Source organism: Ahaetulla prasina, chromosome 4, assembly GCF_028640845.1.
Source record: "Ahaetulla prasina isolate Xishuangbanna chromosome 4, ASM2864084v1, whole genome shotgun sequence".
In the NCBI taxonomy this organism is placed as follows: Eukaryota; Metazoa; Chordata; class Lepidosauria; order Squamata; family Colubridae; genus Ahaetulla; species Ahaetulla prasina.
The window spans coordinates 59,821,693-59,846,352 of record NC_080542.1 but is presented as its reverse complement, the minus strand read 5'-3'; the positions used below and the strand labels follow the sequence as shown (position 1 = coordinate 59,846,352).

The window sequence follows — 24,660 nt, the reverse complement described above, 5'->3', positions numbered from 1 at the left end:
TAATACTTCATGTGATCTTGATACTATCCCTCTATCGATGCAGCCTAGGACTGCATTGGATTTTTTGGAACTTGCAACACACTTCTGACTCAAGCTCAAGTGAATATCCACTAGGATTCCTAGATCCTTGTCACAGTTACTATTGTTGAGCCAGGTGCCATCTATTTTTCACCTGTGCATTTGTTTTTTCCTAAGTGTGGAATCTTACTTATGGAAGAACTACTTCTATAATAAATTTTGTTCCATTTCAATTAGTTCTCTGACCTGTGGCTCTGAATTTTACTTTCACCATCTACATTTGCAGATGTCTCACCCAATCTTTTTATGTAACTTTCAAATTTGTAAGCATTTCTTCTACCTCATCACCGAAACAATTAATAAAAATAGGTAAGAGGAATAAATACTGAACTAACTGCACCCCATTCAGACATATCAACAGTTTTTTCAAAATTTTGGCAACATTTCAGGGTCATTGATTTTCCTAATGTTCCTACTGATTTCATTTTATGAAGTAAGTCTTCCCTATTAATTAGTATCAGGTTTAGCAGACTAATCCTTTGGGCCTTTTTCCTCACTCAGAAGATGGAATTTGTAATACAAGTAAGAAATTTTCTGGAAACTTCATTATTGGCACAGTTTGTGTCCCAATAACTGTTGGAATAATAATCTGCATTTATTTTTTTAGCTTAGGTGCTCTCAGTGTTGTAAAACTGTTCATATAAATTTCAGGTGTGGATATTTTTAATTTAATCATATTTTTAATTTAATTTAATTTAATCATATTTTTAAAATATTAGCAAATTGAGAGCCATATTGAGGTAGTGATTAAAGTACTGGGTTGCAGGCAATGGGTTACTCCTGTTTCGGACGTGAAACCAGCTGGTAGGAACAAGTCAATTGCAAAACTGCTTCTGAAAATGTTCCCCAAAAACCCTCATGGACTTGTCCAGGCATTTGCCAACAGTCAAGATTGATTTGAAAGCCCCCCTCTCTCACAATCAAAATTAAGCACAGAGTTGCAGTTATAAATTGTTGTGGTCATTAAGAGGCTCCCGTGTAAGTGCCTTGTTCAATGAGCATAATCTCAGCACTCCCAGTTGTGATTGATAAGTGATCACCTTGTTGTTAAGAGTAGAGTCCCAGGGAAGTATCTCTCCTCTCCCCCAATCTATGCTCTTTTGGCCACACTATATGGTGGCACTGGTGGCAGTAGTTACAATTAGCCCAGCTGACCTTGACCCCTAAAGCCATTCTCCAAGCATGCTTCCTTTTCCTCTGCAAGTAGACTTCTATTTCCTATTAAATAAATTTACCTTTTTCTCCTGAGTGTTAAAACTTGTTTATTTGTCAAATTCTGAGAATTAATATATGGAAAGTAGAAGCTATGAAACTGAACCAATGTTTTGATTTTTCATTTTTCATTCATTTTTCATTTTCAGTAAAGCCCCATTACTGCAACACTCTTTAAATTTCTATAAGGTACAAATTCCTTAGATTAAGAATTCTCTTTCCAACTCCATAAGATTTAGTTGAAGATCTTCCTGATTTAGTTATGCCTGTTTTAGTCAAATACATTCTCACCAGTCTTTGTTGGATGAAACAAATGTTCTGTCATGTAGTAATCCATAATCTAGGTTATGCAGTTTATTCCCTAGGTAATTAAGGACATATTCCAGAAACCATATTGCTCTTAAAATTTCATTTGCTTAGCTAGTTTTTCAACTTCAGCATTATTTCCTTGCCAGTACTCCTCCTTCACAGACTAGAAAGATGGGTGGCCGGCAGCCTGCCAAGGTTTATGTTTTTCTTTCTATGTTTATGGTAATATAATTGAAGCCATTTGAGTTATAGAAATTGCTACAGATATTAGTGGAATGAATAATTTTTAGAGAATTTCATAAATCTTGGAAGTTTTGTCATGTCCCTAATTGTTTGTCTTGGTAGAAAGCATACTTCATGAACTAATGAATCTGGCTAGCCCATGTTTTATTGTATTCCTCATACTAGTTAGTTGTCAACTACTTTTACTAGTTTTCATTCTGCCTTTTTGCAGGTTTCCCTTTATTCTTCCAGGATCCATTGTCTTGTTTTCTGTACTACAATGTTGTCTCTTCTGTTGAAATGATGGAGCCTGCTTTTCTGTGAGGCCTTGAGTACTGCTTTTGAATTCCAGTAGTGCAGAGTATCTTTTATATCTGTTGTTTTTGGTTCTTAATTGTCATTGATTGGTGTTGTCCTGTCTTTGATTCTATGTCACATGCTACATTGAAGTATAGAAGCAATCCTCAACTTAGAATGGTCATTTAGTGACCATTCAAAGTTACAACAACACTGAAGTTTTTCACACTTATGACCATTTCAGTATTCCCTTGGTCACATGATCAAAATTCAGATGCTTGGCAACTGATTCATATTTAAGATAGTTGCATTTATTTATTTATTTATTTATTTATTATATTTGTATACCGCCCTTCTCCCGAAGGACTCAGGGCGGTTCACAGACAAAAAACAACAGAAAACATATAATAGATTAAAAACAGCTAAAGAATAGATAGTTGAATTCAATTGATGCTCTAACTTTTGAATACAAATTTAAAACCTCATTTAAACCCCTTTTTTAAAAATCCCAATTTAAAAAAAAAAAAAAAACTACATTCAGGCTAGTCCTGCTCTTCGAAACAGCAACGTCTTCAGCTCGCGGCATTGTCCCCTGGGGTCTTATGATCAGCTTTTGCAATCCTTCTGACAAGCCAAGTCAATGTGAAAGCCAGATTCATCTAATAACCATGTTACTAATTTAACAAATGAAATGATTCACTTAACTGATTCACTTTTATGACAAGAAAAGTCATAAAAGGAGGCAAAAGTCATTTAACAGGTAGCTCAATTAGAATAAATTTTGAACACAATTGTGGTAGTAAATCAAGAAGTACCTATATCAAGGCAGCTGCGTTCCCTTGTGGACATTTTAACAATTAGATGATTCAAGACAATGCAGTTGTCAATATTTGATTGACTTTGTCTAAACTATAATGTTCTTCTGCAAAAATGCACTTTTCTTTTATTCATTTCTCAACTCTACTTACAAGAAACTTTAGCCATGTAATCTATTAGATGGGCCTATTATTGCTAGGATCCTTCTTGTTACAACCCACTAGTTAGAATATATTTTAAGAAGTAGAAAGTTTATCAGGATTTATTTCCTCTTCAGACATTATATAATTTGATCTTGTTTTCTAAAACTGGTATCTAGTACCAGTAGTTAGTATGAAAATAGTGATTTAGTGCCTGTTTTTCAACGGATTCCAAGAGAGGAAAGAGATCGTGATAATAATTTTCCCAATTCTCAGTTGAGATAGGTATGTCAAATGCAAATCCTTTTAAGATATTGGCTGCAGAGTTAATATTGTAAGCTACCCAGAATTACACTGTGGTAAGATAGGCAACCAATCTGTACTGAATTGAGCCAAACCTGGAAAATATGATAGAGCTCATGATTTTTTGGGGATGTCAGTTAATATGTATTTTATTTTATTTTTATTTTATTAGAAGCTTCCCAGAGTCATATATGTTAGTTGAGCAAATATATAATTCAAATAAATAAATGCATGATATCAAATGATGTTCTTGTCAAACCAGGGGGACTTAGCTATTGGAAAAATTTTGAGGAGGATTTGGATATTAGATGTTTCTTCCATGCATGGCACAAATTTGTGAATGTATTGGATAAAAATTGCCAATCAGCTGTAAGTGACTAAATTGTTAAGGTCTGATTGATAATTTTACATGATTTGAGGCTATTTATTATTGCCTTGGTATCTAGTCAGTCAGTTACTTTATTTCAATTGTTGATCAGCAAACTCATTATCTACTTTAGTCCATATTAATCTTTTATTCTGATTCATCTATAGCAGGGATTCCCAAACTTGGCAGCTTTAAGATTTATGGACTTCAATTCCCAGAATTCTGCAGTGAATTCTAGGAGTTGAAGTCCACAAGTCTTAAAGCTGCCAAGTTTGAAGACCTCTGGCCTATAGGATATCTATTATATACCTAACAGTCTGTTATGTAGTCTTAAATCTGAATGGCCTAGGAATTTCTGTTCTCTGTTGATGTTTGCTTTGTCCTGTTAGATAGACCAAGATCTCTTAGAAGAGGTTGACTTTACTTTTCAATGCACAACACAAGATAGATAAAGAAATCCAAAAAGAAGATACCACGTAAGTTTAAATGCTGCATTACAGGTTTACATCAAGTATTTTACGGACCTGTGTAATGAGCCAGACTCTGAAGTGCAGAATGTTCTTGACCTTGTGACTCTGAAGTCCGAGGGTTCAAATGTCTGCAGATAAAGCTTATAAAGAGTCAAACCTGTTGGAAGGGGAGCTTGTTAGTATGGAGCAATCACTTGAAACACAGGATATGGATCTAAAGCAGACCTACATGACTTATAGTCAGGAAAGACCACATTGATAAATTAAAAGGAATATTTAGTGTGTTGATCAGTTTTTTTGTGGCTAGTGGAATGTTGGCAACAGACTGGAGGCATTGGAAGTATTTGAATTGTGTTTTTTGAAGCAGTGGTGGCAAATGTGTTTACTTTTTAAAAAATGGTAATAGGCTACAAAAGTCTGCTTGGCAGGTTGTATGTTGTACAGGCCTGATCTAGAGTCTAAGGAGAAAAAAGTCTTCAACCCTTAAAGGCACAGAATGATCATGTGTATAGAAGAGAGGCATTTAAAGAGGCACTTAAAAGAAAGAGACCTAACTCAGGAAAATAGGCATGCCTGAGCACTATAAAACTAGAGCTTGGGAGTCAGACTTTTATCAGTTCATCACTTTGTAACCTTAAATCTAATTTACTGAGCACTTGCTGCTTCTAACTCAGGGGTCCACAACTCCCGGGCCATGGCCCACTACCAGCCTTGAGCCTTTCAGAACCAGGCCGCAGAAGTGATAAGTGTGCACACATGCATCTCCTCTCGTGCGAGCAGCAAACAAGTGCATGCAGTGGGTGCGTGTCCCCACCATTCGTGCAAATGGAGCTGCATGTGCGGAACCATCCCCTCTCCCAGGGGTGGAATCCTACCGGTTTAACAATCAGTTTGCTAAGTGTGCACTTTGCACATTCCTTGGTCGCCTTCAGATTGGACTATTGTAATTCTGTGTATTTGGGGTAGCCCTTGAAAAGCATTTGGAAGCTGCAGCTGGTCTAGAATGCATAATACCAGAGCTACATGAGCTGCACTGGCTCCCAGTATCTTCCAGATGCAATTCAGGGGCTGTTATCCTTACATTGCGTGGAGCCAGATTATTTATAAACTTGCCTATCTTTAATTCTGCCCACGTTATTAGTTTTAGCAGGGTGGGCATGTTCTAAATCCCTTCAGTGAAATAAGTTACTAGTAAATAGAAAGTGCTCTTAAGAACTGATTACCAGCAGGTAAGTTTTAATTTTACCTGAAAAATATAGTTATGCACCGACAACAGAATATTAGATGGAAGTGGCTCTTCATTAATAATCTTGGCAGATGCTTGGTATTTAACTGTTAAATAATTTTGTCTTGATCGATTTTCTCCCATTTTATAAATTGTACAAGCAGGAATAATATCTGTATTGTGACAGATTATATCAGCAATTTGTTTAGTGAAATGGAATCTTCGACAATTTGTGTTTCATCCTGGGGGATGAGTATTTCCTGGAGAAATCCATTGGGTATGGGAAGGAGGACAAGGAGAAAGCTAAACTCTCTTAATGCATGTAATATCTAAAACAATTTGGCCATGCTGAAATATTCTAAACTATGTATGTATAGGAGGTTAATGGATACATTTTAAGGTGTCTATATTCTTGCAGATATCCTCTTTTTTTCATCCAACACAAAGTGAAATAACAAGCCTTGACAGTGGAAATATAGATGATGTTTTAAGTAAGTATTGTTTAATGCTTATACAGGACATTTATTTATTTATTGCCTTGATTCATATAGTTTCCTATCTCACAGTTGTGACTCTTGATGGCATACGCAGGATGACACTCAATAACAATAACAATAAAAAACAAACACATAGCACAGTTAAGGGCAATGAGACTTAGATCACATAATTTTAGTCATGTCAAATAAACCACAGTGATGGAGTCAGTCATCCTGTAGGAGCCATGCTTAAAACAGAGTTAGATCTTTAGGGATTAACAAAAAAATCAGTAAGATTGGACCAAATAAATTTATTGGAATATGATGTTTCAAAGGGCAAGCACTGATAGATAGGCCCACTTTCGTAATACATAATAGATGGGAGCCAGAAAATGGTCAGCTTGCCAGATCAGGTCAGACAGAAAAAAATGGAGAAAGGTGGTCCCAAAAGTAAGGTACCCCCATGCAATTAAAGGCTTTAATCAGGACTTTGAATTATAACCAAAAGCCTACTGGGAACCAAGGCAGTGGTGTAACATGGACAAACTGAAGTGTTCTCATAGCTGCTTACAATGTCACAATCTGGACCAGTTCTATCTTCTGAGTGAATTTCATTGGCAGCCTTAAGTACATTGCTGTAATTCAGGTGGTGAGCAAAGCGTGGGTGACTTTGAATAATATGTCTTGGTCCAAGAAAATATGTCAAGATGAATCTGTACAAAAATTCTGCTTGCTGTGACTTCTACATGTTCCTTGAACGGGAACCATGAATATAGGAGGACCATCAAATTACATATGAGATTGTATAGAGCAGTGCAACCCCATTAAGAACATGGACGGAAAATATTTGGATTTGAGAAGCTTTGAAACCTGTTTCTGTGTGGCACTTTCCCCTCAATGCTAGTGGCTGCCTCTCTCCCTTCTCCCTCTCTGTTCCTGCTGCTGGGCGATCCCATGTGAAGAAGAGAACAGCAGCGTTAGCACACAGAAGTGGCAGCATGCAAGAATGCCACCCCCTTTACTGTCTCTGTTCCTGCTGCTGGGTGATCCTGTGTGAAGAAGGGGGCTAGCAGAGAGGGAAGAGTGTGAGGTTACTGCTTCTAGGACAAGGGGGGTCCGGAAAGCATCTGAATCTGGCTCACCTGGCTTCTCTTCCTCTCGCAGCCAGCTTTCCCAGTCTATCTTGACCCAGGCTTCCTCCCTAGGCCCCCGTCCATGTCCCCCTCAACAGCCGGAAAAAGCTAGGCAAAAAGCCAGCCCTCACTGGCACCCAGCTTTACCGACAGTGGGCTTGCAAAGGGCAATGTGAGCTGTGCTGCTGCCTGCGTCATGCTAGACTGTGGAGGGAGAACATGAGCGAGCACTGAGGAGACTGCAGAGGAGGGAAGCCAGGCAAAGGGACGAGCGAGAGTTATCCGCAGCATGCTGGGCCTGGCAGACTTTCTAAGCCTGCCTAAAGCAGGGAGGGAGAAAGAGAGAGAGAGAGAGAGAGATCCGATTCAATATTGGAAAGTTATATCAGGGCTGGCTGTGGTGTATGCGCTCTCTTTCTCTCTCTCTCTCTCTCTCTCTCTCACACACACACACACACACACACACACACACACACACAGAGGTTTGATCTTTCTTTCCTTCCATCCCCCCTCCCACCCCACCCACAGGGAACTCCTGGATTCCCTCCCCAATCCTGCCTGTCTCATACAGGCACCACCCACATGAGTGATTTAGAGTTGGCCATGCCCACTCGGTCACATGTCCCCCTCCCCCAGCCAACACCACCCAGTCTTTAGGAAGAACCAGTTGTTAAATTATTTGAATCACATCACTGATAGTAAAACCTTATTATTCAGGTTAAATTGCTGTGTTGGCACTTTGTGATAAATAAGTGGGTTTTGGGTTGCACTTTGGGCACTCGGTCCCTAAAAGGTTCACCATCATTTCTCTATTATTTATTTATTATTTATTTATTTATTTATTTATTTATTTATTTATTTATTTATTTATTTATTTATTTATTTATAATAAATAAATAATTGCTCTAGAACAGGGGTAGTCAACCTTTTTATACCTACTGCCCACTTTTGTATCTCTGTTAGTGGTAAAATTTTCTAATCACCCACTGGTTCGGGGGGAGATGTGCGAGCTACTCTGGGATGAGGCTCTTTTGTTTGCGGTTGCACTATAGCGCCATTTAGTTTCACTTACGTAATGTGAACTAAACTTGTGCGCGGGCGATACAAATAGTATATTTTCAGAAATTTAAATTTTCATGGGGAATTTTATGAAAACCTAATGAAAATGTTTTTAAATAATGCTATGATTTTTTTAAAAAAAGTCAATTAAATTTAAAAAAAAGGAAAGTGCTTCAGTATCGGACAAAACCCCTACCGCCCACCATGAAAGCTGGAACGCCCACTATGGGCGGTAGGGAGCAGATTGACTACCACTGCTCTAGAAGAAGCATTTAAGAATGACTACATTTCTTATTCATAAATGAAATCTTGAATATATTTGCACAACGTTGATGGAAAAATATTTAGAAGCTATTGACATTTATAAGTATATACATTTATAATGTCATAGTGCTAAATAAAAATCAGATTGCATGAGTAAGGTTTTAAAATATTACTCTTTTTGGAACTTTATTATTGCTACGAATAAAAGGGAAGCTTCCATTGATAATACAAATTCAAAGCAAAAACTTTGGCTATATTGTTATGCTTTAATCACATTAATTAATGAATCTTAACAGATTTTGATGTGGCTATGGTGTGTCTAATAATGCTTGGAAAAATAATGCTCTGTAGCACCTTCAAAATAGGTATTAGAGGATGTCCATATGGAGCATCTTTTTGCAAACTTTTAAAACTGCTGGGTTTTTTTCCAGGTTACTTGTGTGGCACTAAAATAGCTGCAGTTTTCAAAGCAGCCATATAAACTTGGAAAAAATACCTTTCAAAGTGTTTGCACAGCCCAAATCCCTAATTTTGTTTGACTCTGAAACAAGCATGAAGCCGAAAGCACCAGCCTGAAGATGATGAGTGAGACCTTGTCAAAACGTCGCCAAGATACTCTCAATCTTACACGGGAAAAGATCTGAATATGCCAAGACCTACATACCTATACCCTTGAAAATCTATGAAAACATATATATATTTGTTTTCATAGGTTTTCATGGGTATAGGTATGTAGGTCTTGGACATTTCCAGGAAGCCCATTACCACTAAAGGAGGTCACATTCCCAGAACTCAGGATGTTTCCATACAGCCCATTAACCAGGTCGTTACAACACAAAAGACTAGGACCACACTCGCACAGGATGCTATGAAACAGCCGACCAATCTGCAAACCCACTCCAGCTACCAATCAGGATGCAACCACACAGCCAACCAATCCGCTCACAGCAACACTCCCCACCTCCCCACCAGTATTTATAGAGAGATGGCAGCTCCAACCACGCTTTGCTAGCATGAGCATGAAGTCGAAAGCACCAGCCTGAAGATGATGAGTGAGACCTCATCGAAACGCCGCCAAGATACTCTCAACCTTACATGGGAAAAGACCCGAATATGCCAAGACCTACATACACACACACACACACACACACACACATAAATTGGTTTTATTTTTATCCTCTGTGACTTGGTTCAAAAAAGCCTAAGTGAATGTTAATCCCACTTACTATGATAGCGCTCTGCTGCTGGTCATATGAAAGTGCAGCAAAGATCCTAAAACATTCATAGGAAATTTGGAGTTATTGTAACTCTTAACTTTGGAGTGTGAAACTCTGTTTGAAAATTTGGAAGATTGGTGTGGATGTTCTTACAAAATGGTTGCCATATTGGATATTGTGCCGTTACAAACAAATAAAGAAATCTTGACCAAATCACCATAACAAAAAAAATTAAATTCCTCAAAGCTTAAATTTAATGTTCCAAAACACAAAGTAATTTATTAGAACAGAAGAATTGTGGATTCTGCTCTTTCACAGAAGAAAGGATTAATAAAGTTCAGAATCAAGTAAGTTCACCAGAAACTGAAGACAATGCAAGGGCAAATACACACATCAAATACATGCCCTTATGAAGAACAGCTAAAATTAATTTTCATAGGCAAAGTTTTTTTGTTCTTTTTCATCCTTTGCTCTCTCAACCTTTCATAAAAAAGACACAGAACAAAATAACTGTTTAAATTTTAACTAATTTAAATTCAGTTAATCTAATAATTCTGTAATCTGTAATAGAAACAGTTTTACTTTTTATGAATTCTGATTTATCCAAATGTTGCTTGCTGTCCTTCTGAAAATCATAATTTTCTTTTTCTGAGATGTTGATTTAATATTTTATGTGTTGGCTTTGTGATGTCACAAACATTAATTAATTTTTCTTTTTCCCAGACAATGCAGATGTTGCATTAGTGAATTTTTATGCTGATTGGTAAGTATTTCTATACAATTATATATATTTTATTAATAGCAAAATTTGGATTATTTTCTGCTTTTAAAAAGCATTTATAAATCTAAGATAAAATAAAAACTTTGAAATATAAATTTAGTACTTTTCAAACTAAATATATAATATTTTTTCTTGTCAGTATTCTTCAAAAGTATATTTATTCTAATTATACTTTATTCTTCAGGAATGATTTCATAAAACATAGAGACTTTTTTCTCCTCTTTCTTATTGCCTTATCCACTTCCTCAAAGATTAGGAAGATATTTAGATTACCTTGATTCATTAATTTCTCGGTGTAAATTTCTTCTGTAATGTACAGCAGAACATTTGCTTTCAGTAATTCTGTGTGATACTACATTGTGAAATCTATAATACCTTATTTTTAAAAAATGCTTCTTAATTTGTATCTTTTCCTTTCAACAGGTGCCGATTCAGTCAAATGCTACATCCTATATTTGAGGAAGCTTCTAATGTAATTAAAGAGGATTTTCCAAATAAGAATCAAGTTGTATTTGCCAGAGTAGATTGTGATCAGTACTGTAAGTAAACTGCTTTAAGAATTTGTTTATGTTTTAAATATCTAATTGAAAAAAATCAGATGTTATTGGAATAATCTAAGTTACTGCAGTGAGTTACTGAACAAAAATATGTTACTGATTTAAAAAAGTGATTACAGTATTTTTTGGACTATAAAACACACCTGACTATAAGATGCACCTAAATTTAGAAGAAGAAAACAAAAAATGTTTCTGGCCTCCTTTTTTTCGGGCCTTTTCCAGCCTTTATTGGGCCTGTTTTGGGGGGCTTTTTGGGCCCATTTTTGGTCTTTTTGGGACCTGTTTTCGAGCCTTTTTTAGCCCTTTTCCAGCCTTTTTTCAGCTTGTTTTTGGGGCTTTTTCGGCCCGTTTTCTAGGCTTTTTTTGGCCCCCCCAAAAAAACAGGCCAAAAAAAGCTTTGAATACAAGCTAAAAAAAGCTCTGAAATGGGTCGAAAAAAGCCTCAAAAGTGGGCCAAAAAAGCCCTGAATATGGGCCGAAAAAAGCCTCAAATATGGGCCGAAAAAAGCCTCAAAAACGGGCAGGAAAAAGGCTGAAAAAAGACCTGAAAACAGGGCATGTGGGGCCAAAAAACACCTGGTGGGTGGGCGGAGCTTCGACAATATTCAGTCTATAAGATGCACAGATATTTTCACTTCTTTTGGGAGACAAAAAAAAGTGCATCTTATAGTCCAAAAAATACGCTATGTGCCATAAATCTGAATTTTTACCAAGCATATAGATTTTTTTTCTGTAACAATCTGTCCCTAATTTGGTGTTTCAGGTTTTCCAATGGTGCATCTATCATCACTTTAAGGTAGACTGAATCAGTCTACCTTGTTGTTTATCATAATTAATTAAAACATTTTACATTTTTAACTTTTAATGACTTCTTCATTTCCTATTGAACTCTTGAAGTCAAGAATCACATTATTTAGTTGATTTTTTCCCAATATTAGGATTCCACTTTTCTGCAAAGATTATTTAAATACCTTGTGTCGGCAAGGTACATTTCTCTGTATTTCAGTTTTTTTAATGTGTCTAATAATTAGCATTTAGAATTAATTTTAGAACAAATTGTATTTATAGTATAAATAGCATCTTTCTTTATGCAACTGCAGTGTCTGCAGGAAATATAAATAGGTCCTTTTTCCTAACTGCATTCAAAATAGTCAGCCTAACATAACTATCTTATTTTGATACACAATTGATCAGGCAAGCTACAGATTTTAGCAGTTGGTTTGCTAAGATACAGTAAATAATAAGGAATTTTTGATGACTTTTACCATGCTTGATGTCTAGTAACAAAATATTTGCCTGCTTTTAGAACCAATATAAAGATGTTTTTCTGGAGAATGTGTGGAACCTTAATGGGATCTTATAAATGTCTTAACTCTTTTTTAAAATTTTAATCACATTTCTAAAATTCTGCCTCCGCTGTAGAAATGGCCACAGTTGTTTGTTTTCTGGTCTTCCAACCAATTAAAGCCCCTCCAAACAATATCACAAACCCAGAATTAGACTTTCTGATTTTTACATTATTGGCATAATCAGTTTCAACCTAACATTTTAATTTCAGTTCTTTAGAGACCTGTATTTGAAGACCCAAATTCAGTTTCCTTCAAATACCTGAGAATCCTTTTTACACCCATCCAATGCAATTGTTTTGGTGCAGCAGTAAAGCAACTTAAGATGCTTACTGTGCAAGCTATGACTGGTCTGGACCACTGTGACAGATATAACAAGCTTCCTATTGTTGACTGATATATCTCTTGATCACAGACTTCACTTTTATCTTCACCCAAATTGTTATTAAAATCTGTGCTCATAGGTGTTGGAGCAGAATTACAATCCTTCATGTTATATCTCTCTAATAGCTGTTCAATTTTTCTTCTTTGACTGAGAATATAACCACCTTTCTCAGTTTTTTTGTATCTCTGCACCAAGATAGTTTTGTATTTCACCCAAATTTTTCAATTCAAACTTCTTCTCTAAATGATTAGCAAATACTTTTACCTGTGACAGAGTCTTTGCAATGAAACAAAGATCATGCACAAATGTTAATATTTATTTATTGAATTTATATTGTTATAGTGAGTTATATATATAACTCACTATTCGCCCATAGTGAGTTACCATCACTAAGTGGATCATGCCAAAAATTGGCATACATTCTGTTCCAATTTTGCTCTGCAAAGTTATTAGACTAGGAAATCACTATTTTTTTTGCTCCCATTACCAAAGCCAGGCTCATAGCCCATAAACATGAGCTTTCTAGCCTTTGGTTATCCTTTTCTTCTGATTGCTTGTGGAATATACATCATGCATTGCTTCCAAACACCCTTAAAGTGCCAGAGATGGCTTTCTCTTATATAACACAGTATATGGAGTATCATTAATAGAGGAATTCCACAGCCTATTGATTTAATAATTAGCAGTCAACATGGCTTCATCCCAATATTACCTGATCAGACCAGAATCCTCCAGCAATGAGTCCTTCACTGTTTGTAAGACTCCATTCTACCTCTCAGCTATACCATTCTCAGCTGCTGTGTATGGATTAGATTAGAATAGAATAAGAATAAGAATAAGAATTGGAAGGGATCTTGGAGGTCTTCTGGTCCAAACCCTTGCTTAGGCAGGAAACCTTCCACCACTTCAGACAAATATTTATCTAACATCTTCTTTAAAACTTCCAGTTGGAGCATTCACAACTTCTAGAGGCAAGTTGTTCCACTGATTAATTGTGATTAGTGTATCTGTGTTTTATTCCTAACTGTCCCAACCACTTTTGAAAACTTGCTGACATGAATCCTGAATCTCTGTTAGTTTGCAGCTGACATTCCTGTTATATCTCCTTTCTATGAAGCTTACCCATTGATTAAATTTCTGTAGCAATTTTATTTTACTCTTTAGTAAATATCAGAAACCAAATCTGCTGTAGTCATCAACAATGACCAGCGCATATTTTGTTCCTCCCAAACTGGCTTGCATTGGCCTAACCAAATCTGAATGTACCAGCTCTAGATCTCTAGTTGTCTGCCTTGTGCCATTCTTCCTTACTGGGAATGTCTTGGACTTTGATGATTTACATATTGCACAGTCCAAGTATGCCTTACACCCTTTCCAATTTAACCCTTCTCCAAACAATTGCATCTTTTGTGAAACCCTGAAGCTGGCATGGCCAAGCTTTCTGTGCAAGAGATAAATTCATGAATCATTTTGTGCCATATTTCCAAATGTTTGGGCACATTGAACCTTTTGTCCCTGCAACACATAAAAATTATCGTGTTTTATGCCCTGTGCACATACACTCCCATTTCTTTTTATGAGACATCTCCCATTTACAAATGTGGTCTCAAACCTTTATTTGTCTAGATTGGAGACACTCAGTAAATTATGCTCTATTTCAGGCACACATAATATGTTATTAAACTTTTCCTTCAGGTGTGGAATCAGCACACTACCTTTTCCTATGATTTTAGCCTTCTGGCCATTCGCCAAGGCTACTACATCTCCTCCAGCTGGATCCATTCTGAAAAACAATTTAGAATTATTAACAATTATTTGACTAGCCCCACTGTTTATTAACCATTTGTCTCTGTTATTACAATAGCTAACTTTTGCAACAGCAGCTTGTCCATATGTTGTTTTTCTTCCTTATAAACAGTCTTTAAATGAGTCTTATCACCACAGATGAAACATCACTGTTGTTCCTGTTCTTTCATCTTAGAAATTCTTTGCTGGGCTGTAATCGGATCTCTTCTGTTACTCTGGTCTCTGCAGACATCCTGTCTGTTGCCTTGGAATGTAATCCAATCTCTTCCCTTGCTCTTGTCTTTGCAGACATCCTGTTGGTTGCTTTTATATCTCTGCTCCTCAGGAATTTCTCCTCGTGGCTTCTTCTAAAATGGCATTTATTTTCTTCAGAAATCAAACAGGCTTTTTAAGGGTTTACATACATAATTCCTGTTCTTGTTTGCATTCAAAAATGGCTGAAACAGTGTCCCACATTTCATTGAGACTTTTTAACACCAACAGCACCTTCTGAAATTCAGAAATCTGCATTCCATACTGTTCTAACTCAATAAACAGAATCTGCATGTATAGCAAATGCAGCTCTACACTCTCTTGTGATAGCAGTCGGGCTTTGTAAAATTGTCTCGATAATTACACAATATTGCATGCTGACGCACTCACATGCACACTTCTTAGTTTCAGCCAAGCCTCCTTTGCAGTTTTTAAGTCAGCTATATTCAAGAATTGTTCCTCTTCCAAATATAAAATGTAAGCCAGTGTCTAATCATGCTGCCTTTGATCTGCAGCTGCTAATGGCCCCTTGGGTGGATTAATAGCAATATCCCAGAGCTCCTTAGCCTTCTAGAAGCATTCCATTTTTGCAGCCCAAATAATATAATTCTTCTGTTCCAATTGAGGCAGAGAGCTCTCCTTGAAATTAATAGCCATCCTGCAAGCTTTCTCAGCCTTGTTCTCTTTTTCTTATAATACAGGCTGTCCCTCAGCTTGATTAGAGTTCAGTCTTACTGTATGCTTGGACTGGGTGTATTCTGGGCCCATAACCTGTCGGCGTATGTAGCGATGCAGCCAGCACACAAGCAAATAATTCAGCATTATATAGAAGAAACTTCTTTATATACAAGAATATAAAACATAATACAATACAAATGCAAAACATACAATACCCATGCAACTCTTGCAATGTGGTAGAGAGAAATAGCAAGTACTTTCAAGCAAAGACCAACAAACTCTCACAGTACAGAACAGTTAAGCTAAGCCACGCCCAGGCTCCAAGCTGGTCCAAGACAACAAATCCTGTGTCTCAGTCACCAAACAGTTCCCCTTGGCTGACTTGTTTCTATGGCTATTCCAATTCATATTACAAGCCAGCCAGCTTGCAGGCTCTGTTGCTACTTCACTATAGCCCCTTTATCCAGGCCATTTCCAGGGTGACCTAGGTGTGGACATTGCTCTATTTTAGCTGTGATCCAATGTAGTGCATCTACCTTAATCCTAAAATTATAATACACTTTCAGGAGTATTTTGATCTTATTTTGATTCCATTTCAATTTGTCTTTCCTTATCTAGTCAATTATTTCCTAAAAGGAAAGCGTTCACAGATATCTGCCATTATCTAATGACCTAGACAAAGACACAGGAAGTCCTTGCTTAACAACCAGTCACTTAGCAATCATTTAAAGCAATCACCAATCTTTCGGACCTCAGGAATCACTAAATTCATAATTTTAAATCCCGCGGACCACTAATTTGATCTGCCTAATGACCGGGTGGACGTGGCTAGGTGGGCATGTGACTGGGTGAGAGACTGGGAAAGAGTTGGCAAAACAGCTGGCTCAGTTCAAATTGGGTCTGACTGAGAAGGAGGCTCAGCAGAAGCACCTCACTGAGGACTAGGAGCATAGGCTTTCCAAGCAGAGGGAAGACCTCTGGGAATGCAAGGCCATGTACTGGTGTCTAGAAGCTCAGCCAGATGGTCAGCCAGTTCCAGGCCATGATGCAGTCCCAGTGGTACAAGGCCCTCCGGCTCTTCACCACCAGCGGCACTTCCCTCCAGCCTTCGCCCAACGCCCCATACCAGGAGGCTGAAGCAGACCCCATGTCGGAATTTCTCCCCCACACACACACATAAGGACCCCGAAGGGGGACACTTTCTGCGGCAAATGTTCATTGCACGTATCTGGGCCAGGGGCCATAGTTTGAGGACCCCTGATTTAGTGCAACATTAAAAAATGCAAATAATTTTTCTGCAGTCCACCAAAATTTTCTCATGGAGCACCAGTGTCCACGGCCCACCAGTTGGTGACCGCTGATTTAAAGTGATAATGGACATTCCCAGAGGTCCTTCCAATGACCCTCCCTGTGGTCACATGATTGTATGTTAGGTGCTTGGCAACCAGCTCACATCCACAGCCATTTTCAGGATTCCATTGTCAAGTGACTACAATTTTTGACACTTTGTGCCAGTTTCTGGCATTTATTTCCAGTTCCAGAAAAAACACCCATTAATGGCCACAGCATTTGCTTAATGAGTGCTGCAAAAATATCATAAAAACAGCAGAGTCACATGGTGACCCACTTAACAACCACCACATCATATTACTGTAATTCCAGGTTCAATTAAGGTTGGAAATTGAGGACTACCTATAAATACATTTAGTGCCATCAATACGTTAGTAACAGCTTAACATTTCCTGAAAATCTGTCTTAGTGGTTTCCTTTTTTTAATGACTCTGTAATCCCTTAGTTCAGGATGAAGTTCAGAACGACTGAATGGAATTGAGCATTTACTGGTCAGATGCCCTTCCCAATGCTTGGATGGAGTTCACAGGAGATATTTTCTCTTCGTGAGAGAGAAGCATCTGCTGCTACCTAGGATTGAACTCTCAACCTTCCGAATGGGAGTTGAGCATCTTCACCAGTAGGCTACAATGCCACTCCATCTTAGTGATTTCATATATGTTAAAATAGGCAGAATGGAGACCGAATGAAGACTGGAGGGATTCCCAGATACCATCCTCAATTTAATCAGACAGTAGCCTTTGTTTGACACAGTCAACATTTCCTGATATAAATGGAACCATTACAAAGCAATGTACCAGTTCTCAGATTGTCAAGTGATCACAAATGTAACCATGATTACTGGTACTGGGTTACTGAGGTTATTTTCTCCCTCTCTCTTTCCCTCTACTCCCTCCCTCTCTTTCCTCTCTCCCTCCCTCCCTCCCTCTCTCTTTCTCTCTCTTTTGATGATGTTCACAATAGCTGTTTTAGGTGTCATAAGCATTTTCAACAAATGGCTTAAAATCAATAGGATAGAAAACTAAAAAAAAAATCAAATTTTCTCTCCTGGATGCCTGCTGGCTTCATGCCCTCATTCAGCTACCTCTTTTGGGATAATGACTTAGTAATTCCCTCTATCAGTGCTAAACTTCCAGAGTTTCATCTGCTTTTTATATCCTAAATGCAAAAAGTGAAATACCATAGGCTCCTGGTTATGTGGCAAGATGTATATGATCAGAGTCCTGCTGTCCTTGGAAAATAGAAAGAAAGTGAAAAATATCAAACAGTATTTATTTAAAAAGAAGAAAAAATAAAATATTATTTTCAGTATTACCAAAGAAAGCATTCTGCATTTTAAAAAAGATAAATTACAGAGCTGTCTAAATCAGGGGTCTCCAACCTTCTGGACCTCATGGACCACCAAACTCATAATTTTAAATCACATGAACCACTGGGAGAGGGAGGCTCAGCCATCTTTCGGGCCTACCTATCTGTTTCTGCAAGGCCTTCAGGTGGGAGGCCTGAGAGAAAGCGCCTGGTCCAGGCAGAAGGAACTTTTGTGTTCCTTCTCTCAAGAAGCTTCTCTCAAGAAGCTTGATCTGAGTGAAGAAAAATGAAGACAGGCAGACTGACAGTGGCTTGCTGACGTTGGTGGGAAATTCGGTCCCTTATTCCAGAGCTGTGGTAGTCACAGGACTAGCCCTTTGGTCATCCTGGAGCAGCTCCTCCACCTGGGTGCACTGGCCTGCAGGGGAGTTGCCTGCTCCCCAGCAGGCCGCCTCACCCAGGTGGAGGAGCTGTTCCAGGATGACCAAAGGGCTAGTCCTGTGACTACCACAGTTCTGGAATATGGGACTGGGCCATGGTGGGGCTGGAAATCTCCACCATAGGGGGTACCATGTGCAATGTGCAACTTTGCAGGTGGTGCAACATGCAAAAAGGAGCACAGCCCTTGCTGGCCAGAATGAGATAATAGTGCTGTTACAGAGGGGGCGGGGAGCCCAAGCAGCTTTTTTCCATTTTATCATTTCTTCCCTACATTACAGTACACAGTTCATAACTGCCCTATTTTAAATTTAATCGGCATCAACCTAGAATCTTAACCGGTGCACCATTATTATTTTTTCCACAACATAATCAAGGCAATGCAGCAAAGAAAGCAAAGCTAACAAATCTCAGTTCCTCTGCTTCATGCTAATTTTTTTAAAAAAAGAATTTCTACTCATTCCCATTTTATTGGGATTTATCCACCAATCCAATATAAATGGAAGTCTTTAAAGCCTGATGTTCCTAAATCTTTGTTTTTAAATCTCACAGGCAAAAAAAAAAGCAGGTTGGAAGCAAATGGAGGACTTGGGAAAGTAATGGTTGGGGTGGGGGGGAATCAATGAGAAAAACAGAGAAGTCCAGAAAGGAACGGCTGATGTAAATAATTATAATTTTAAAAAATCACAATCAAAGGGGATTTGGGCAGCTAACACTGGAAAAGCCAGCTTTGGAAAGCGCCAGCTGGGTACAAAAAAAGGAAAGGGTCTTTTTTTCCCCAGAAAGAGCTACAGGGAAAGAAGGGGAAAGAGACAGTCAGCCTTGTGCAAAAATCTCAGGCAAAGATACCTCAAAGATATCTCCCCTCCTGAAACGCTGTTGCTCCTCTTCCTTTTCTTCCTGGCCGTAGCCACCCAACCAAAAAGTCATATTTTTCTCTGTCTTCTCTATTCAATTAGGGCTCTAGACTTAGGTTCCAAGCCAACTTTTGTCAGGTTTTAGGTATCATTCATTATTTCCTTCTGTTTTCATTTCCTGTTTAAATTAGCCGCTATTTCTCAGTTTTTCTTTAAATGCTTGTTGGCAAAATTGTTCCTAGTGCCTCTTTGTTAGCTGGTATTAACTCACCCAGCTTCAATATCTTGTTCAGTACTTATGCTTTATCCTCCCCATTCTTGTGGCCATCCCGACTTCAGGCAGCTGGTGATGGCTTCGGTCCTCCTCGCTGGGTCAAGGGAAAAAAGCCAGAGCTACAGGGAATTTGCAACTTCCCTGTCCACTCCAGTGGCTCCCTCATTCTTCGCTGCCCCTGCATGGCAGCTATTGTCCAAACCGGACCCCCATATTGAGGGGATTTTTGGCACTCACCCCAGAGCTCTCGGGTTCATGTCTGTTCTATCGCGACACTGGTCACGCCTAAATATAAAAAGCAAGATATAATAATGTAAAACTAAAATTTATGTTAAAGATTAGAGGATTATAAAAATGTTGAGAAGAGGAGGAATGGGGTAACAAGGAATCTAATAAGTTAAGAAAATACGCAGTTTTTAAGCATATGTAGCGAAATCAAAATAAATTGAGATAAAACTTCCGATAGAATATTTTAATATAACTATGGAATTATGTGAGAAATGGGATATGTTTGCTTCTTTTCATTTTGTTCTTTTTATCTTATTATTTTAAATTTTTTCTTATTTGGAATGGGATTAGGAAATAATAAGTGATGGGAGACCTTTTTGAAATTAAGGTGAGATTTAATGTAGGAAAGATTTTTATAGAGATTACCTTGTTTTTATAACATAACATAACATAACATCAGAGTTGGAAGGGACCTTGGAGGCCTTCTAGTCCAACCCCCTGCCCAGGCAGGAAACCCTACATCATCTCAGTCAGATGGTTATCCAACATTTTCTTAAAAATTTCCAGTGTTGGAGCATTCACAACTTCTTCAGGCAAGTCGTTCCACTTATTAATTGTTCTAACTGTCAGGAAATTTCTCCTTAGTTCCAAGTTGCTTCTTTCCTTGATCAGTTTCCACCCATTGCTTCTTGTTCTACCCTCAGGTGCTCTGGAGAACAGCCCAACTCCCACTTCTCTGTGGCAGCCCCTGAGATATTGGAACACTGCTATCATGTCTCCCCTAGTCCTTCTTTTTGTTAAACTAGACATACCCAGTTCCTGCAACCGTTCTTCATATGTTTTATCCTCCAGTCCCCTAATCATCTTTGTTGCTCTTCTCTGCACTCTTTCTAGAGTCTCAACATCTTTTTTACATCGTGGCGACCAAAACTGGATGCAATATTCCAAGTGTGGCCTTACCAAGGCATTATAAAGTGGTATTAACACATCACGTGATCTTGATTCTATCCCTCTGTTTATGCAGCCTAGAACTGTGTTGGCTTTTTTGGCAGCTGCTGCACACTGCTGGCTCATATCTAGATGGTTATCCACTAGGACTCCAAGATCCCTCTCACAGGTACTACTATTGAGCAAGGTACCACATATACGGTACTGGTGCATTTTGTTTTTTTGGCCTAAATGTAGAACCTTACTTTTTTCACTGTTGAATTTCATTTTGTTAGATAGCGCCCAATGTTCAAGTCTGTCAAGATCTTTCTGTAACTTGAGCCTATCTTCTGGAGTGTTGGCTATTCCTGCCAGCTTGGTGTCATCTGCAAATTTGATGAGTTCCCCATCTATCCCCTCGTCCAAGTCATTGATGAAGATGTTGAAGAGTACTGGGCCTAAAACAGAGCCTTGGGGTACTCCACTGCATACTTCCCTCCATGTGGATGTAGTTCCGTTGAGGACTACACGTTGAGTGCGGTTGGTCAGCCAGTTACGAATCCATCTGGTGGTGGTGCTGTCTAACCCACATTTTTCTACTTTATCTAGTAGTAGGTTATGGTCTACTTTATCAAATGCTTTACTGAAGTCCAAGTAAATTATATCAACAGCATTCCTCTGGTCTACTAATTTTGTCATTTTGTCAAAGAATGCGATAAGATTAGTCTGGCATGATCTGTTTCTGACAAACCCATGTTGGCTTTTGGTTATTACTTTGTTTGCTTCTAGGTGTTCGGTGATTCGTTGCTTGATTATCTTTTCCAGAATCTTCCCCGGTATTGAGGTCAGACTGATAGGTCTGTAGTTTCCTGGATCTGTTTTTCCTTTTTGAAGATGGGAACTACATCAGCTCTTTTCCAGTCCTCTGGCAGCTCCCTGTGCTCCAGGATCTTTGAAAGATATAGTTCAGTGGTTCTGAGATCACGTCTGCCAGTTCCTTCAGAACCTTGGGGTGTAATCCATCCGGTCCTGGTGATTTGAACTCGTCTAGGGTAGACAGGTGTTCACTTACCACTTTCTTCCCTATTTTAACTTGTGTTTCTAATCTGTTTTTTGTAGTGCTGTTTTTGATAGGTTGGATTATTTTTTCCTTTTGTGTAAAGACAGATGCAAAATATGAGTTAAGTAGATCTGCTTTCTCCCTGTTGCTTGTCATCTTCTTGCCACTTTCTCCCAGCAATGGGCCAATTGTTTCCTTGACTTTTTTCTTGTTTTTAACATGTTGGAAGAAGCTTTTTTTATTATTTTTTACTTTTGTCGCTAGCCTTTGTTCGTTGTGAGCCTTAGCTTTCCTCACTTCATCTTTACAGGCTCGGGCTATTTGCTGATATTCTGCCTTAGTTATTTGCCCCTCTTTCCACTTTTTATATTTGTCCTTTTTGTCTTTCAATTTGTCAGATAGTTCTTTATGCATCCATGCTGGTTTCTTTTGTGATCTACTATTTTTCTTCTTCATTGGTATTGTGTTAGACTGTGCTTTTATAATCTCACTTTTCAAAATTTCCCAAGCTTCTTGAGTTGTTTTCCCCCTGAGGATTCTCATCCATTGAATCCTTATCTTTTTTTGTTACTGGTCTATCTTTGATAACATTAGGAATAAGTATGGCTGTATTTTGTTTAATGAAGAAGGGAGGGGCAAGAAAGGGGGCAAAAATGTGGGAACTAGATTTGATTCAATACCATTCAGAATAAAGGCGTGGAACATGTTTTGGTAGAAATGTGCAAATAATAAAATTTCATGACAAATCCATGACAAATATCCAGATAAATACCATTGAATTATAAATAGATTTAGTTTCACTCTAATTCTTTTTCTTTTCTCTCATTCTCTATAAGACTAAGTCTTTTCCAAGGGGGGCAGAATGTCAGGCCTGCCATCTTCAGCTTTGCTTCACTGGCATCCTGCCATAAATTGCAAGGGAGGAGGGAGGGAATTTGGGAAGTTAGAATTGGGCATGGGAAGAGAGAAACAAAAGGAGGGAAGGAAACAAACTGACAAGAATCAGAAATGTCAAACTGGAATAAGCCAGCCACCAAAAACATACGGCCTGGGAACAGAATGTGAAACTATATCAAGAAGTGCCAAAGCAGTTTTCAAAATATCAAACAGGAATACTTCTGGACACTAATGAACTGGTCAACCGGGGAAGGGAGAAAAAAGTGCAGATTTTTCACAGGAATACTCAGATCTAGCTTTACTTTTGCTGTAGCGCTTAACAGTAGTAAAATAACCTTTTGCTTCAACAGAATGGAGTCAAGGGTTTCTCTTTCCTAAATGTCTAAGTCGGGACAGGTCTGGCAATAATACATATACATATATAAACTTTACACTAAAGCAAAGGTTGAAGTGAAAAGTAAGGGTTTTTTTTGAAAAATTAAAAATGAGAAAAAGAAAATAGAAAAAGTATTACAAAAAGTATTCTAATAAGGCCTCTCTTTTTCCTCTTTCTTTCCCTCCATTCCACCCAATAACTGCTAATTGCTAATAGCATACTTTTCTATGGTATTATGTTTTGGGCATCTGTGATGGCTGCTTATTTCTATTCTGATAATTTTAATTATTTTTAAGTAGTTACTCTTTTTCTAAATGTCTTAGGTGCCTTGCTGTATAATATTGTATAAAAGGGAATAATTATTGTTTGCAATTAATGAGATTTCTAATGAATATATATACAGTTAAAGTTTTCCATTGCCAGATATTTTTCCAATTTTTAGCGTCTCAATTTTGTATTGATAGCAAGGATTGTCTTCTGTTGTACCAGATTAATTCTTATTACTGTCAGCATATATTTTAATAAATCGTGATTGTTCTCATCTATGTATGTTGAAATCATACCTAATAAAATATTTGTAGTAATAATTCAGATTATATTTTAGAATTTTTTTGGTGTTTCAGTTATTTTTCTTCCAATACTTTTGACTATTTTGTATAACTACTATATGATAGAATATTTCTTCTTTGTTGTGTCATTTCCAACATTTATTGTGTTATGCATTGTCATACCTAGTAATCTTTAACAGAGTTGTATACTTTCTATAAAATATATTCCTCCAATTTTTTCTCAGATTTATTCTGCTCTGGATAAATAGACCAACAAAGTTTGGTACTTTGTTAAGCAGAATAATATAACAACTTTTAAAAGAAAAATTGAAATTGTATGAAGCCAGAAGCTAGGTGGTCTCTATAGTAACACGGCAATTCTTCATTCTGTTTTCAATTACCATGTTTTTGTAGAAAGTTTACAAAAAAAGAAATTATATTGAAGGAGAATTTCTTGAATATATATTTGAAACTGAAACTAAAATACAATTTTAAAATACTTCAGTATGAGTCAGTGTAATTGATAAAGTTACCCTTTACTGATTGCCTTAATATAACCATTGTTTTAGAATGTGCAATAAAAAGGATGATGTAAAACACCCCCTATATAGTATATCTTTTGATTTTAAAAAAAGTTTCTAAACAGAGGTATTTAAAATTATTTTAATTTAGCTACTATATTTAAAAAAGATGATTTCCAGGGTCAATTGTTAATTCTAAATAATCCAATTTGCATCCTGTGGTTAATACTTTTACTTAGGTTGTTGGTGCTTATTATTTTCATTGTGTATAAGAATTTCTAACATCTGAATATTTTTTTAACTGACTTAGCAATTAATGTTCTTTTATAAGGGGAACATTTACAAGTTGGGGTTCTATAGTAGATTCCTTAGATTTTCTCCTGGATATTGCATATGTGTGTGTGTTATTTAAAATAAAAAGTTATAGAAAGGAGAAATTTCCCCAGAAAAATTGAACAATTATATTTTATCTGACACCTAATT

General features: G+C 37.5%; 1 protein-coding gene across 3 annotated transcripts in view; it reads left to right on the top strand.

Moving 5' to 3' along the window:
- Positions 1 to 24,660, top strand: part of ERP44 (endoplasmic reticulum protein 44) — an 80,419-nt gene that overhangs the window by 7,437 nt on the left and 48,322 nt on the right. For 2 of the 3 annotated variants that reach the window (XM_058180651.1, XM_058180650.1), the window contains exons 2-4: positions 5,858 to 5,930; positions 10,312 to 10,351; positions 10,793 to 10,908. In XM_058180651.1, the coding sequence (XP_058036634.1) occupies positions 5,858 to 5,930; positions 10,312 to 10,351; positions 10,793 to 10,908 (229 nt within the window). The remainder of the gene's footprint in view (positions 1 to 5,857; positions 5,931 to 10,311; positions 10,352 to 10,792; positions 10,909 to 24,660) is intronic. The other variant, XM_058180652.1, reaches the window with a different exon arrangement.